The following is an 18,350-nucleotide window of genomic DNA, read 5'->3' on the forward strand; positions in this document are numbered from 1 at the left end:
ACACGGCAGAGGGAAAGTCTTGGGACGGCCTGTTCTAATAGCTGTTAACAACTGCAAAGTTTGTGTAATCAAAGCAGAGATGGAGAACAAGGGGTGGGAGGAGGAAGGTAGAAAAAGAGAATAGACCCATGGAGTGGAGATACAGGCTGTACATATAGAGAACAGAAAAGACAGGCTGCATATAAAGAAAAAGAAAGAGAAGAGGGGAGAAAGGCTGCATATTAAAAATCTATATCTATGCTGATGTGCAACTACTCATACCCACTGAACCAGATCTACATAAAGCCTTGAGTAAACTGACTGCTGGTCTAACCACAACTCAGAAATGGGTACAAACTCCCCCTAAAATCACAGATCGGAATCTTGGGATACTGCTAGACTCATCACTCACTCTGATCCCAGAAATTCAAACAACCTTTAAAAAATGTCTTAACACCTGCTGCAGCTATGAAATCTCTCTTCATATATTGATAAGCTGTGTCTGATCACAGTGGTCCATACCATGATCACATCACAACTAGACTACTGTAATGCCCTGCACACTGATCAAAGCATTTGCCACACCAGAATCTCTAGAACAGCTTTGTAAAAGGAACCCTATATCTCTGTTATTTGAATTTTATTGCTGTTAAATGTGTATATTTTAGATACTGTTTCGTGCTAGTCCTATTATTAAGTTTTAATGTGCCGTTCTGAAGTTTACCTCATTTATTGTATTTATGTTTATATTTGGTCATTTTTACTGTTTTTATGCTGTTAACAAAATTGTTTTATGTTAAATTGTACCTGCTGTACACCACCTTGGGTGAATCTCTTCATAAAGATGGTTAATAAATCCCAATAAATAAGGGAATAATATTGAGAATTAAGTAACTATTTATTTATAACTTTAATCTCTTTATTTATATCTTGTTATGTAAAAAATCCACTTGCCAGGTATTTGTGACCTGGATTGGCCACCGTTGGAAACAGGATGCTGGGCTTGATGGACCTTTGGTATATATTTTTAGACACAAAAAGGTTGATTTAGCATAAAGTATGAAACTCAAGAGCAGTAACATCACTTATCATGGCTTCAGCCTTAGCTACTGATCATCTGCATGTTTTCATAAATATTCATAATTCAATTACTTTAATACCTTACAAATAAAACTGTTGAAAAATCATTCATTCATCTCATGCTTAGATTAGTGGTTACAAAATGCCATCAAGCTATAATAGTTTAATTTGTATCACTTAAGGCACAAATGAATGTTTATGAGATATGTAGCTACAGTTGAAGGTCTGATACTTGGCGCTAGGGCTGTTCCGAATATTTGCATTCGATTTGATTCGGCCCTGAATACATTATTCGTATTCGGCCAAACAGTGAGTAAATTTGAATAATACAGGGCTCTACTGAGCTAAATTGCTTCTTTTTTATTTATGTTAAAGCTCAATGCCCATCATTCATATTCAGATGAATAGTAAAATATGCTATTCAGTACAGCTCTACTTGGTTCTACTAGTTTCAAACTTGCATTATTTCATCCTTTTTTATGTATGTTACCATATATTCAAGATTCACATGTGCATATTCCTTGAAACATGATTAGAAATTGTGTTAAAAGGATTTATAGGACTTGGGTCTGCCAAGGTTATGTTCAACTCACTAGGCCAGATTCAGTAAACGGTGCAAGAAAGAAATTGGCACACAGTGCTATTTTATAACGTATGCTGTGGGTTGAGTGCCTTTTACTGAATAGTGCAGAGCACTAATTCCCATGCTCAACTTTGGGCACTAAGTGGACTTACACCTGCTGACACCTGGTATAAATCCCGGCACATAAATTGGGCACGCATCCCTGGTATTCTATAACACTAAGCTCAAATTTTAAGAACACCTTCCTTGGCCATGTCTCCTTTTGGGTTGCACGCTATGGAATTTAGGTGTCCAGTGTTACAGAACACTGCGCAAGCACATTCAAATCCTAATAACATAGTAACATAGAAGATGACGGCAGAAAAAGACCTGCACGGTCCATCCAGTCTGCCCAACAAGACAACTCATGTGTGCTACTTTTTGTATATACCCTACTTTGATTTGTACCTATGCTCTTCAGGGCACAGACCGTATAAGTCTGCCCAGCACTATCCCCGCCTCCCACCACCGGCTCTGGCACAGACCGTATAAGTCTGCCCAGCACTATCCCTGCCTCCCAACCTCCAGCCCCGCCTCCCACTGCCGGTTCTGCTATCCAATCTCGGTTAAGCTCCTGAGGATCCATTCCTTCTGAACAGGATTCCTTTATGTTTATCCCACGCATGTTTGAATTCCGTTACCGTTTTCATCTCCACCACCTCCCGCGGGAGGGCATTCCAAGCATCCACTACTCTCTCCATGAAGAAATACTTCCTGATATTTTTCTTGAGTCTGCCCCCCTTCAATCTCATTTCATGTCCTCTCATTCTACCACCTTCGTATCTCCGGAAAAGGTTCGTTTGCGGATTAATACCTTTCAAATATTTGAACGTTTGTATCATATCACCCCTGTTTCTCCTTTCCTCCAGGGTATACATGTTCAGGTTAGCAAGTCTCTCCTCATACGTCTTGTTACGCAAATCCCATACCATTCTCGTAGCTTTTCTTTGCACCGCTTCGATTCTTTTTACATCCTTAGCAAGATACGGCCTCCAAAACTGAACACAATACTCCAGATGGGGCCTCACCAATGACTTATACAGGGGCATCAACACTCCCTTTCTTCTGCTGGTCACACCTCTCTCTATACAGCCCAACAACCTTCTAGATACAGCCACCGCCTTGTCACACTGTTTCGTCGCCTTCAAATCCTCAGATACTATCACCCCAAGATCCCTCTCCCCGTCCGTACCTATCAGACTCTCGCCACCTAACACATACGTCTCCCGTGGATTTCTATTCCCTAAGTTCATCACTTTGCATTTCTTGGCATTGAATTTTAATTGCCAGACCTTAGACCATTGTTCTAGCTTCTTCAGATCCTTTTTCTTGTTTTCCACTCCCTCCGAAGTGTCCACTCTGTTACAGATCTTAGTATCATCCGCAAATAGGCAAACTTTACCTTCTAACCCTTCGGCAAGGTCACTCACAAATATATTGAACAGAATCGGCCCCAGCTCCGATCCTTGAGGCACTCCACTACTCACCTTTCCCTCCTCCGAGCTAACTCCATTCACCACCACCCTCTGGCGTCTGTCCGTCAACCAGTTCCTAATCCAGTTCACCACTTTAGGTCCTATCTTCAGCCCATCCAGTTTATTTAAAAGCCTCCTGTGGGGAACCGTGTCAAAAGCTTTGCTGAAATCTAAGTAGATTACGTCCATAGCTCGTCCCTGATTCAATTCTCCTGTCACCCAATCAAAAAACTCAATGAGATTCGTTTGGCACGATTTCCCTTTGGTAAAACCATGTTGTCTGGGATCTTGCAACTTATTGGCTTCCAGGAAATTCACTATCCTTTCCTTCAGCATGGCTTCCATTACTTTTCCAATAACCGAAGTGAGGCTTACCGGCCTGTAGTTTCCAGCTTCTTCCCTATCACCACTTTTGTGAAGAGGGACCACCTCCGCCATTCTCCAATCCCTCGGAACCTCTCCCGTCTCCAAGGATTTATTAAACAAATCTTTAAGAGGACCCGCCAGAACCTCTGTGAGCTCCCTTAATATCCTGGGGTGGATCCCGTCCGGTCCCATGGCTTTGTCCACCTTTAGCTTTACAAGTTGTTCATACACACTCTCTTCTGTAAATGATGCTGTATCCACTCCATTTTCATTTGTACTTTTTCCAGTCCATTGCGGTCCTGCTCCAGGATTTTCTTCTAATTAGTGCCAATTAACATCAATAACTTTGTTAATGGCTCATTAACTAATTAACTTGCACACACAACTCAGGCTTAAGTCTAAATTTGGGCGACCTTTATAGAATCCAGGGGACTGTCTCTCCTGACTCCATTATATTGAAGAGGCCAACTAGGGAAGATTACCTTCTTTCTCTTCTGGTCTTTGCTATTATAGAACCATTGACTATCTCAATAAGAAAATATAGAGGTAGGATAGAGATATAAAAGCAAAGAAAAAAAGTTCTGTTGCATGCTAATTCGCTGCTTATTCTGCAAAATCCCTCAAAATTGGAGGAAAAGTTCAGAAATTTAAAAAGATCAATGGAGTGATTTCTGGCCATGAAGAACTGGTCCAAACTAGAAATCCTTGTTCTCACAGGCAATCCTGAATTGATGAAGCCAAACGGAGCTAATCTAATTATTTGGTTATATTTTATGTAAAAGTTCTTACTGAAACAAAGTTGTAAAATGCAGAAAATACAGGAAGAATGGGAACAGAATCTTGCAAATACATGTGCAGGAGTGAAACAGTACCTGGGAGGTTAGAGCAACAGGCTGAGAATGAGGATAACAAAGTTCAAATCATAGTGAAGTAACTTGTGACCTTGGATAAGTCACTTAGAGGTCCTTTTATTAAGCTGTGGTAAGCGATAGCACATGCTTACCACAGTTTAAGAGGGCTTACTACAGGACGCGCTAAGGCATCCTGCGGTAAAGTTCCCAATCTGGGAGTGGATAGTGGGCATTTCTCTGCTAATCAGTTAGGGGGTTTCTCACTAAGCCACGGTCACGGTAGCATTTTTAGCTCATGGTAGAAATCAGCTGGTGGTAAATGCCGAGACGCCCATAGGCCAGCTGATTTCTACCACTTCTTACCAAAATACCCCCTTAGTGTACTAACTGATTAGCACATGATTACGGCGGAAGCCCTTACCACCTACAAAATAAGTGTCAGTAAGTGCTGCTGCAGTAATGTTTTTTAATGGCTGTGCACCAGTGGAAACATTAGTGCATATCACACATCCAAACAAGGTACCCTCTAACCATATATTTAGATTTTTTTAAATTCTTTGTGGACCATCAGAGAATGGGTGAACTTCCATCGAGCGTGAAGCAAAACACTCGCACACCAACACTCCGATTCCTCACCAGTCCTTTTTTTTTTAAATTTATAATCAAATGTGAAGATAAAACTCCCCTACTCAGTATTTCATTCCATTTGTCTTCTTCTTGTTATAAAATTTACAAAAAGTAATTTATCCAATTTATAGAAAATATGCACTTATCTTACAGTGGATAAGCTGTTCAGCAATGCCTCTCAGTCGGAACATGCGGTTCACAGAACTCCTGTCAGACATAGCGTTATGTTTCGCTATTATAGATGCATCAGGGTAATTAGCTTAGATCTGGCACGATTACATGATTAGTGCATGGACATTAATGGAGCAAATTGAAAATCTGCCATTTTCTGGCTGTGGTAAATATGGCCTTAGCGTGTGGGAAAAAACCCGTATAAAGGCGCTAAGGCCAACTTTTATCATAGATTAGTAAAAGGACTTCTTAACCCTCTATTGCAGGGTTTCATTTCCTTAGCTGTGTTAACATTTTAACACATGTTAATGCAAATTATATGATCAGTCAATAAACTGACCTCAGTGAGAATAATAATAATGGGGTTAGTAAATGAGGCCATTAGATTATAAGCGCTTTGGAAACAGAGAAATATCTACTATACCTGAATACAGCTTGCACTGAGCTACCAATGAAAAGGCATGTGCTAAATCTAGAATAGATAAATAAAATGCATATGAGTATCTAGGAGAATCTATAAAGTATTCCCATTACAATCTCCGGACAAGAAATAAGTATAATGATCCAGATATGGACCCCAGACTGCATGATAGACTTTCATTCAGATAAGTCATTTAAAGTTATTAAAATTTCCTTGATATTGGGACTGTTTGAATGCACAAATTGTGTTTATTATCACCATTAATTTTGGCCACAGTAACAGGTGCACCCTACAAAAGAATAATTGTTAATCACCCAGAGATCCTGAACACATGAACCTCTTTGATAATAACATCACTTTGTATTTGTTTCATCTTCGAAGGCGACTAACGCCTCACGATACTATGTAAGCCACATTGAGCCTGCAAATAGGTGGGAAAATGTGGGGTACAAATGTAACAAATAAAATAAATAAATAAATGATAGGAGTCCAGATCATTCTTCAGAGAAGGTAAACTTCAGAAATGGTCACATTTAGGGTGTTTCTCACCCCTCCCCCCTTCCTAATGCAATGAAGAAAAGACTGTTCTCACCTCTGGGGATGGCCCAACCACTAGACAGCAAAGAACAGTAGCAGCAATCAAAGCAGAACAATAAATCCTAACAGCCATGCTAACCCAAAGAACCATCAGCACATACTGTAACCTGCTTTTCAATAGGATGTTTCTGCGATGATCATGATTTCTGAGTATAATTAACAAAGTCTTGGAGGAGGAGGGGGGGCTGCTACAGGCTAGGGGATTGAAAGGTAATTGGGGAAGAGAAGACTGAAGGTTTTCATGGGGCACCCACTATCCTTGCACCAGCTCTGCCTACCCCTGTTTTTGATGGGAATAGTTTAGATGATCAAATGACTGTGGTTCACCTCCAACTACACAATTAAGATAAAAACTCTGCAAGACTACACAAACCATATAATCAATTCTTCTTGAAAGCTGAACCACCATGACTTGGCAAACAAATACTCCTCAGCCACAGCCCAATCTTCATTACTGTATACTTCAGTTATTTATTTATTACATTTGTACTCCGCACTTTCCCACTCAAAGCAGGTTCAATGCGTTATAAGCACACAGGTAGACTTGTTGAAACCGAACTGTGCATTAACAAGCTGATGATAATGCACGTTAGTTCACTGGCCTCTAGATTTTCCACTGTCCAAATAGAATAGTGAAAAACTGCAACAATTTAATTTCTCTCTGTAGCAATTTAGAACTACATACCTTCCTATATTTCTCCATCTGCTTGAAAAGATCAGGGTCCAGTTCTTGAGAGATATCTTTCATCCATAGCAAAGCACCCCTGTATTCTGTTCGGGACTGTTCCATGCGGTTTACTGTTAGCCAAGTGTCTGATATGGCCCTGTATCTGAAAGTTTCCACCTCTTGATACAACCTGCATAAAGGCGCTCGTAATGATAACCTAAAATAAACCAATTTAAAATTTCAGTTTTTTCTATCAGAAAAATTTTCCTCCAAGACACCATGAAATCATTTCATCTTATTCATTTCTTTCAATCTATGTACAGCACTTTACTTTTAAAAATAACTCAAAACTATTCATGGTATAAAGATAAAGCAACCAGTTACCACACAGTTTATAGATAAAAATACAAAAAGCATGAAACATAACTTACCACAAAGTCAGTTGACAATCTTTAAAGTATACCAGAATATTGAGGATATGAATGGAACAGATATTTTGCCAATAAATTCTGGAAGCAGACTCCCTTCCTGCTCAATTGCAATCTAGCAGACTTTGAGGCTCATTTTCAAAGCACACAGACGCACAAAGTTACGTATGTTATTACTGAGCTCATTTTTAAAGCACTTAGACTTACAAAGTTCCACAGATTACTATCCAGCTTATAATCAAAAGAGAAAAACGCCTATATTTTGACCCAAATCGGGAGATGGGCGTTTTTCTTGCAAAGGCGCCCAAATCAGTATAATCGAAAGCCGATTTTGGGCGTTTCCAACTGCACTCCGTCGCGGAAACGAATAAAGTTGACAGGGGCACGTCGGAGGCGTGTCAGAGGCTGGACTGGGGCGTGGTTATCAGCCGAGAGATGGGCATCTGTAGCTGATAATCGAAAAAAAAAAAAGGCATTTTTACCGCGATTTTGGGTCACTTTTTTTGGACCCTTTTTTTTCACGAACAAGTCCCAAAAAAGTGCCCCAACTGCCCAGATGACCACTGGAGGGAATCGGGGATGACGTCCCCGGACTACCCCAGTGGTCACTAGCCCCCTCCCACCAAAAAATCCCCCACTTTAAAAAATTTTTTCCCAGCCTGTATGCCAGCCTCAAATGCCGTACCCACCTCCATGACAGCAGAATGTGTTCGATCCTCTCACAGCCTTTCCCTGGGTCAGATGTGGCTCTCGGGTGCACTACAGGGTCACATCAGCATTGCATTGTGGTGGGTGTAGGGTATTGGGCTCCGTGATTTCATTAGCTTGTTTTACAGTCTCACGATGTTGGTAGTTGGTAGGCTCTTCTTCCATGGTGCTTTTCCCCCTGCCTACTGGGTCAGAGTGTGCCCTGTTGTGTTTCCTGTTGTAGTCCATGCGGTAGTGGCCATTTTTGTAAGCCAGTTTTAGTTCCCTTTCCTGTGTTAGCCATGTTAGACAACTCAGTTCTTACCTTGAATGTGGCTGAAAGAGGGCATTGTACAGCATTCTGCCAGCTCTGACCTACTGCTAATCTCAGTACCAGGGAGACTCGTTACCAGTGGGGCACAACCTCTGCAGTTAACTGTGAGTAAACGTGCTTATTCCAATAAAGGACGTTTTCGGAGAGATTAGTCTTCAGGTGTCAACTGGTGTGCCAATGTTATACAGCAGCAACAAGTCCTAGAGGCCTGCGTGTATGCAGGTCCCTGGAACACTTTTAGTGGGTACCGCAGTGCACTTCAGGCAGCTGGACCCAGGCCCATCCCCCCCCCCCACCTGCAACACTTGTGCTGGTAAATGAGGCGCCTCCAAAACCCACTGTACCCACATGTAGGTGCCCCCTTCACCCCTAAGAGCTATGGTAGTGTTTTACATTTGTGGGTAGTGGGTTTTGGGGGAGGGGGGTTGGGAGCTCAGCACCCGTGGTAAGGGAGCTATGCATGTGGGAGCTTTTTCTGAAGTCCATCGCACTGACCTAGGGTGCCCAGTTGGTGTCCTGGCATATCAGGGGGGCCAGTGTACTACCAATCCTGGCCCCTCCCACGACCAAATGGCTCGGATTAGGACGTTTTTGCGCTGGGCGTTTTTAGTTTCCATTATCGCTAAAAAAAAACAAACACCCAACTGAAAAACGTCCATTTTTTCGAAAATACGGTTCGGCCCGCCCCTTCACGGACCCGTTCTCGGAGATAAACGCCCATGGAGATAGGCGTTTGCGTTTGATTATGCCCCTCCACGTAACTTTGTCAGTCTAAGTGCTTTGAAAATACGCCTCCATGTAAATTTGTAAGTCTATGTGCTTTGAAAATGAGCACCTGTGCAGCTAAGGATCCTCTATGCTAGCACTTATTATCATGGCCAGAGAAATCAGGCAGCGCTCAGAGGCGCGGGCTGACGACATTTCTATGGATAGCCTACCCACACTGTGACCCCCAAACGTGAGTTTTGCATCCCATTCGGGGTCATGACCAGCCATTTGGGAAGTCCTATTCTATGACTATCCTATGCTCTGTTCAATTTCTCTTTTAATGACTCAGTAGTTTGCTCTTGTTTCTTTGGCCTTCCAGCTCAGATAAAACCAGCATCTAGGGTTCCAAGCCTTTATTCACAACTACCCAAAGGATTTTTTGCTATATGTCCTTTCAGCTACTTTAGTTCAGTCACTGCAGTGATAGCCCTCTGCACAAGGTCCATGCTTCGTGAAGAACCCAATAAACATGGGCTCTAAATCCACTAGGGGTCGCCATTACCCAAGGGTTATAAACTCTGCTCTGCATCATGTACAGGCCTGGAGATCAAGCAGCAAAAGTTTGAGATGGGGAATTGAATCCAGGTCTCTCTGCAGGTCAAGGTACTGACCCACCAGGCTATCCCAATTCTTAGATTCCAATACTAATTTTACCACTATCCCTCTCATGCGCCCACTATCCCTTCTGTGAATACATATTTGCTTATATAGTCCTGGTTTTACCTCCTTTCAAATCCATACTATGACCTCACTTTAACACATCTCCTCTTTCCTTTCTCTTCTTCATAATATAGATATTTTGGACTTTCAGGGTTTGTTTGTTTGTTTTTAAATTGTGTATACATGTGAAAAGTACACATTTTTCACTCCGAGAACTTTGCTGGATTTTCTCAGTGAATGCATGCATGCAGTTTTAGTTTGAAAATTATCCCAGGGAAAAAACCTATACACATTTACACCTAGTAATCTATGCAGATATGTTTTCTGACTAAAAATATGGACATAATCTTGAAAATTCAAAACTATGCACATAAATGCAAACCTTTCCCCAACCCCCACTCACTGAACGTCTCTTCAAAACACTTTTAGCCTAAGAGTGTACAAGCACTATGGGGGTAACTTCAAAAGGCATCATATGTCAGATAAGCATTTTACAAGCAAACATAGCCTTTCATAAATAAAAACTGTCTGGCATGCATGTGCTTAAACTTATGCACATATAGCCTATATACACATACATGAGCAGAAACATTCCTGGGGTAGGGAGGGGGCAAGATTTGGACTTCTGGGGACTTCTGAGTAGAGGAGTAGCCTAGTGGTCAGTGCAGCAGACTTTGATCCTGGGGAACTGGGCAAGTCACTTAACCCTCCATTGCCCCAAGTACAAATAAGTACCTGTATGTATATACTATGGTGCTCATTTTCAAAACACACAGACTTACAACGTTACACAGTAACCTATGTGACTTTGTAAGTCTATGTGCTTTGAAAATGAGCCTCCAAGTAAACTGCTTTGAATGTAGTTGCAAAAATCACAGAATGGTGGTATATCAAGTCCCATTTCCAGGGCTGCCGAGAGACTGGGCCGGGCCCGGGACAAGGCCGCTCCCGGGCCCCTGGCCATACCCCACTGTCACCCCCCAGGTTGTCGTCGCCCCCCCTGAGGGGGGCCCGGCGCCACAGTCCCACCCGCCTCCGGGCCGGGCCCCTTCCACCCAAACCCCCGCCAGCAGAAGTGCTGTCTTCTGACTCTGGCGTGCGCGGCCCACACAGACACGCTCCTCTCAGCTGATCTTCGCTGTACTCTGCAGGGTTTCTGTGCGTCTGACGTCCTGCACGTCAGACGCACAGAAGCCCTGCAGAGTACAGCAAAGATCAGCTAAGAGGAGCGCGTCTGTGTGGGCCGCGCACGCCGGAGTCAGAACAGAAGACAGCACTTCTGCTGGCGGGGGTTTGGGTGGAAGGGGCCCGGTGGCGGGTGGGACTGCGGCGCCGGGCCCCCTTGGAGGCCCGGGCCCCGGGAATTTTGTCCCCCTTGTCCCCCCCCTCTCAGCGGCCCTGCCCATTTCCCTTTATAAAATATAAGTGTATGTACATGAAATCGGGAAATCTGTGTGTTCCAAAGAATAGGTATGAATACATGCGTGTGCTTTCCAAAGTGCAATTTTTAAAGGGAAAGTAAACATACATATTTTACCTTCTGTCCTCTATGCACACCAATTTACTCGCACATAGAGCGGGAATTTAAAAAAAAATCCTGTTGTGCAAGTTATGCATTGTTTTATCCAAGGAAATCACTTTGAAAATTAACCTCTTTGATGTCAACTTTCATTACCAGACAGAAATGACCTAACTGAAAATAGTCCTCTTAAATACCTCTAAAAATACATGCTGATTACATAGCACAAAATGAGACATTCTAATCACATATTTAGGTCAAGGAGGAAAAGAGCATTGACATATTTGATTTTCAAATGGGCACACACTGTTTCATTGCCCCTTGGCTACACAGGTGCAAAACATACACATGCTTTCGAAATAACATGGGTGATTTTTCTTTAAAAATATGTGGAAAATACACACTTTAAAAGCTCCCGTATGCTGTGTGGATAACTATTGCATACTTATAAGAAGACAGTGCCTGACCTTGTCTTCTAGAAAGGCTAAACGTAAAGAAAGAGTGATCTTAGAGTTATTCGCGAGTAAACTGTGTGGCACAAAGGTGCAATATGAAAAGACTTGGATATGTTACTGGAATGGAAAACATGCCACCCATGGCACATGGAGTAAGAAGAGCCACTCAGTAAAACTGTCCCAGTGTTTGAGAAGTAACACATACTAATAAGCCGCAGAGTGTCATTTAATCAGTTAGGAAAAGGTGGAAACATCCAAGAAAGAAATCAAAGGTATTAGTGATTAAGCTGGCTTGTTTGTGCATCTGACCACAGATTTGCTACACCCACATGGCTCCTGGGGAAGTCAGGCAAGCCCTAAAAGCAAGAGAGAGAAAAGAAAGATCAAATTGCACTATGACCACCCAACAGAACCAGCCCAGTATTAATAACGTTGGAAAAGATAGCAAAACATCTAACAAAATGTATGATAGAGTACTGGACAGCAAAATTAGAAAAATTCAGTCTATCTTAGAAGAGATCAAAGAAGCACCTGCAATGCATAGTTGTAAATTAGCAGAGAACACACAATGCATTAAAGCGCAAGAAATATATAGATAGTTTAGTGGCAAAATTGTTTGGAAGAGAGGCTACATGACCAAGAAAACAGAAGTCATTGCAATAACCTATAACTAATGAGATTGCTAGAGTCTCTACAGGAAAATGATCTCCTGTATTTCTGCAAGGTTACTCTTCTTGAAAAATTGGGCTTCAAAGCTACACAACTTCCTATTGAACTTGAGAGGGCCCACTGCTTGGGAATCTATTGCTTCGATCTGCGATAGCATAGGTGCTTAACTAGACAGATAAACTTGCACTCTGAAGTATACAGAGTGACTAAGAGGTGTATTTTCAAAGCACAGTTTTACATGAGAGAACTATCAAAGCCTTCAAGTCACAGGAGTTGATTAAGAAATGTATAGAGCGCTTCGAAGCGGCACTTATGCCTTGATTTCTATGTATATAGCATGAATGACTTTAGGAGACATGGATTATAGCAAACAATATATAGGAATCTACTCATGTTATAATGACTGCAACAATTTCTTGCTGGATTTTACTGCAAGAACCATAAAAGAGAAGTCGAGCTGGACTGCAGCTATGGAGGACTATGTAAGTAAGCACTAAAGGATTTCAACATCTGAGAGCTAGCTCTGAAGGAGAGACCAAGAGATTTAAGTATGATGCTTACAGACCGCCTTTGCTCATGTGGTTGGACATTGTGAAGAACAAGGGGCTGTCCTATCCTGGGTAGGCCACTGGATGGCGCTGTTCCCATAGAAATGGGGGAAAATGTCCAGGATGAGTCACTAGAGGGAGCCAGTAGGGGAATGTCCAGATGGAGGTTGCTAGGACCAAGGAGAGTCCTGGGCTGGAAACAGGTGTAGGTTTTTGTGGGCTGGGTCCTGCCTGGAATTAGGAGGAAGAGCCTAAAGGGGTGGAGAAGCTAATTAACCACCTTATACCTGCCTGTGTGGTGAAAGAGGAGAGAAGAGCTGGAGACCTGGCAGCTGGAGGAAGAAGATCCCCTTGAAGGTATTGGCTGAACTCTGTGGACTTTTGAAGCTCTCTGCTGAAAAGGTGACAGCTGCACTACTCTCTGAGAAAGAAAAGTAAATGCTTTTGTCTGGCTGTTTGAACTGTGAAAGTTTGAGGAACTGCTTTACATGTTTGAATTGAAGAAGTTAAAGAAGGAATAAGCCATGAATATTATGTTAAATGGCAACTAAAAAAACCTTTAGTTATAAGAAGCCTGGTGTTGGTGAACATTTGTGGAAGGTGAAGAGGAGGCAGAGAACTCCCCTGTGTTTGAGGCAGAGTCCTGGTGAATTACTGAGAAGTGTAGAGCCCAACCGTGACTGTGTGTGAAGGAAGCTAAGCAGGGTCAGCCCTGGCCAGGGCCTGGAAGGGTGACCAGCTCACAACATATACAAATACTTCCTTAATAAATGCCCCTCTCTAGAGAAAAACAAATATGGAGTGCTATGGACAAATGATCAGTTGGACAACATTGGGAATTAACTAGACACTGTAAGGGCAATTCCTTAACTGGGTGCCTGTAGAAGCCTATTCAGTACAGGAACGTAGGCACACACTTTCCTTTACAGAACACAAGTGTTATCAGCTTTGATTCATGCATATAATTCAGGAACAAGCACTTATACAGTTACAGTTTCACAGTTTATATACCACTAACACCAAAAGTTTAAAATGGTTTACAATAGGACTAAAAATAAAGACAGCCTCTTGATAAAAAATTTAAAACAAACAAGAAAAGCTCAATCTGAACTAATAAGAAAATTCTTAAAAAGAGAAGTTTTGGGGGGAATCACGTGATGCAGTGAGACGGACAGGATGTGAGTCTGTCCCACTTGTGGGCCCTCCTGCGGAATCTACCAAGATCTTATCTTTGCAACCCCAATTTTACTTACCGTATCTCAGGTGTGGACATTGCACTATATGGACAAATTTGTGTCCAAAGCTGAAGATAAAATGACTTCCAAACCTAAGCAGACTGATAGAGAACAAGCGCGCCCTGGAGAGAACAAGATGGTGGAAGGGCCTTTGTCCCAGCGGTATCAAGCGAGTTCCCACCTGGACAGTTCCCACCCACCAATTCTCCCCCCGAGACAATTCCCACCTAGGACTCCCCCCCCCCCCCATGGACATTTCCCACCCTCCCTAGCCTGTACATTCTTTCTTGTATCGGGTCCCATATGTCCTGGTGGTGCTTTTTTTTTTTTACAGTGTCTGAAACAAGAAGGTTAGAGCAGCATACAGATGTACACAGAGGACGTATAGTAATGGAATAACTTTTCACAGGTAGAGTAGTAATTTGTTATAAATCGTAATCAGTTTGTCATTTTGAGGGGCTGAATTAGGTTGAAACCTAGTTTGGAAGGGGTACTACCTCCCCCCCCCACATGAACTGCACTTTGTATTTATCTACTTATTTATTTACTTAATTATGACATTTAGATCCCAGATTAAACATGAATTAGGTTGAAATCTAGTTTTGGGGGTGTGGGGGGCATTGCCCCCCCACATGAACTGCATTGTCTGGAAGGGGAAAGGGATGTGTAAAAGATAATATTGGGGGGGGGGGAGTGTAAGGGGGTACTAGCCCCCCCAAACGATGTGGAAGAGAAAAGGGAGGGAGATTAGTTGTCCTAGTGTGTTTTGTATTTTTTGGGTTATGGGTGGGAATTGTCCTCCCTGGTGTCGTGGGAATTGTCCAGATGAGAACTGGTGGGTGGGAACTGTCCAGGTGGGAACTGACCTAGAATCGTCCCAGCTTGCGTGACTGCCCAAAGCACTTGTTTCTGACCTTACAGCGGCGGTATGGGCACTGGAGTCCCAACTGGACACACTGTTAGGACATATTTCTTCTCTGAAGCGTCTGTTGTCCAACTTTACTGCCCGCACTGAACAAGAAACAAAGTATCTACAGTGGACGATGACACTCCAGCCCTGCATGAGGAACTGTCTGGGTTCTGGGAAAAGTTTGACGACCTTGGAAACCGGTCTTGTAGGGGGAATCCACATTTACTGGGTTTCTTAGAAAATATGCCAGAATACTATTTAATACCTTTGTTAGAGAAATGGCTCGAAGAGACTTTTCCTTTACGCGAGGGCCTGAGACCAATCTGTCTGGCGTGTACAACAATGGTAACATTTGGCCATGAGTGGTGATTATGAAGTTCTATAACTACAAACAGAAAGTGGAAATATTAAAATCATATAAGTCCGTTCGTGATCAAACTACTTATGATGGAGGACCAGTTCACCTGCTCAAAGATTACTTAAACATAGTAACATAGTAGATGACGGCAGAAAAAGACCTGCATGGTCCATCCAGTCTGCCCAACAAGATAAACTCATATGTGTATACCTTACCTTGATTTGTACCTGCCATTTTCAGGGCACAGACCGTACAAGTCTGCCCAGCAGTATTTCCCGCCTCCCAACCACCAGTCCCGCCTCCCATCACCGGCTCTGGCACAGACCGTATAAGTCTGCCCTCCACTATCCTCGCCTCCCAACCACCAACCTCTCTACCCCCACCTGCTCCACCACCCAATTTTGGCTAAGCTTCTGAGGATCCATTCCTACTGCACAGGATTCCTTTATGCATATCCCACGCATGTTTGAATTCCGTTACCGTTTTCATCTCCACCACCTCCCGCGGGAGGGCATTCCAAGCATCCACCACCCTCTCCGTGAAAAAATACTTCCTGACATCTTTTTTGAGTCTGCCCCCCTTCAATCTCATTTCATGTCCTCTCGTTCTACCGCCTTCCCACCTCCGGAAAAGATTTTTTTGCGGATTAATACCTTTCAAGTATTTGAACGTCTGTATCATATCACCCCTGTTCCTCCTTTCCTCCAGGGTATACATGTTCAGGTCAGCAAGTCTTTGCTCATACGTCTTGGAACGCAAATCCCATACCATTCTCGTAGCTTTTCTTTGCACCGCTTCCATTTTTTTAAACATCCTTCGCAAGGTACGGCCTCCAAAACTGAACACAATACTCCAGGTGGGGCCTCACCAACGACTTGTACAGGGGCATCAACACTTCCTTTCTTCTGCTGATCACACCTCTCTCTATACAGCCTAGCAACCTTCTCGCTACGGCCACCGCCTTGTCACACTGTTTCGTCGCCTTCAGATCCTCGGATACTATCACCCCAAGATCCCTCTCCCCCTCAGTACCTATCAGACTCTCACCGCCTAACACATAAGTCTCTCGTGGGTTTCTACTCCCTAAATGCATCACTTTGCATTTCTTCGCAATGAATTTTAATTGCCAAACCTTAAACCATTCTTCTAGCTTCCTCAGATCCCTTTTCATGATTTCCTCTCCCTCCCGGGTGTCCACTCTGTTGCAAATCTTAGTATCATCCGCAAATAGGCAAACTTTACCTTCTAACCCTTCGGCAATGTCACTCACAAATATATTGAACAGAAATGGCCCCTGCACCGATCCCTGAGGCACTCCACTACTCACCTTTCCCTCCTCCGAGCGAACTCCATTTACCACCACCCTCTGTCGTCTGTCCGTCAACCAGTTCCTAATCCAGTTCACCACTTCGGAACCTATCTTCAGTACATCCAGTTTATTTAAGAGCCTCCTGTGTGGAACCGTGTCAAAAGCTTTGCTAAAATCTAAGTAGATTACGTCTATAGCAAGTCGATGATTCAATTCTCCAGTTACCCAATCAAAGAATTCAATGAGATTCGTTTGGCACGATTTCCCTCTGGTAAAACCATGTTGTCTCGGATCTTGCAACTTGTTGGCTTCTAGGAAATTCACTATCTTTTCCTTCAGCATGGCTTCCATTACTTTTCCAATAACCGAAGTGAGGCTTACCGGCCTGTAGTTTCCAGCTTCTTCCCTATCACCACTTTTGTGAAGAGGTACCACCTCCGCCGTTCTCCAGTCTCTCGGAACCTCTCCCGTCTCCAAGGATTTATTAAACAAATCTTTAAGAGGACCCGCCAGAACCTCTCTGAGCTCCCTCAATATTCTGGGGTGGATCCCATCCGGTTCCATGGCTTTGTCCACCTTTAGCTTTCCAAGTTGTTCATACACACTCTCTTCCATGAACGGTGCTATATCCATTCCATTCTCAGGTGTACTTTTGCCAGTCCGTCGCGGTCCTTCTCCAGGATTTTCTTCAGTGAAAACAGAACAAAAGGTAAAATTATGTATAATCATACCTGATAATTTTCTTTCCATTAATCATAGCTGATCAATCCATAGACTGGTGGGTTGTGTCCATCTACCAGCAGGTGGAGATAGAGAGCAAACTTTTGCCTCCCTATATGTGGTCATGTGCTGCCGGAAACTCCTCAGTATGTCGATATCAAAGCTCCATCCGCAGGACTCAGCACTTAGAGAATTACACCCACGAAGGGACACTCTGCCCAGCTCACCACCGCCGAAACGGGGGAGGGGAATTAACCCAGCTCATCCCCACACAAGTGGGGGAGGGGAATCCGTCCAGCTCATCCCCGCGGAGCGGGGGAGGGACACCACACCCGCCGATGCGGGGGGATCTGGCTTATCCTGCAACCGCAACCGCGGGAGGAGCTGACTGACCCTAACACCGCCGAAGCGGGAGGGGTACAAAGCTGCCCTACAGCCGCACGAAGCGGGAGGGAGTGCCGGCAGAATTTATGTCTCAATCCAGCCCCGTAAAACGGAGGGGAGAGGAATGCAGCAGCTCACTGTAACACAAAGTCGTCTCAACTCTTGAAGAATCCAAGTGAAAGAAGAACTTGAACACGAAGTCCTCCTGAAGTAACTGAAGGCTAAACTTGAACCTAAAATTCAACCAGAATATAAACAGTACAGATATCTGGGAGGGGCTATGGATTGATCAGCTATGATTAATGGAAAGAAAATTATCAGGTATGATTATACATAATTTTACCTTCCATATCATCAAGCTGATCAATCCATAGACTGGTGGGATGTACCGAAGCAGTACTCACCCAGGGCGGGACATAGAAATCCCTGACCTCAACACTGAAGCTCCAAACCGGGCCTCCGCCCGTGCAGCCACAGTCAAACGGTAATGCTTGGAGAATGTATGAGCCG

The 18,350-nt window shown here is 43.4% G+C and overlaps 1 protein-coding gene across 2 annotated transcripts in view; it reads right to left on the minus strand.

Annotated features, from left to right (window-relative positions):
- ICA1 (islet cell autoantigen 1) overlaps window positions 1-18,350 on the minus strand; it is a 216,271-nt gene that overhangs the window by 142,418 nt on the left and 55,503 nt on the right. For both annotated transcript variants that reach the window (XM_030201026.1, XM_030201035.1), the window contains exon 6: window positions 6,875-7,073. In XM_030201026.1, the coding sequence (XP_030056886.1) occupies window positions 6,875-7,073 (199 nt within the window). The remainder of the gene's footprint in view (window positions 1-6,874; window positions 7,074-18,350) is intronic.

This window comes from Microcaecilia unicolor, chromosome 1, assembly GCF_901765095.1.
Source record: "Microcaecilia unicolor chromosome 1, aMicUni1.1, whole genome shotgun sequence".
Classification (NCBI taxonomy): domain Eukaryota; kingdom Metazoa; phylum Chordata; class Amphibia; order Gymnophiona; family Siphonopidae; genus Microcaecilia; species Microcaecilia unicolor.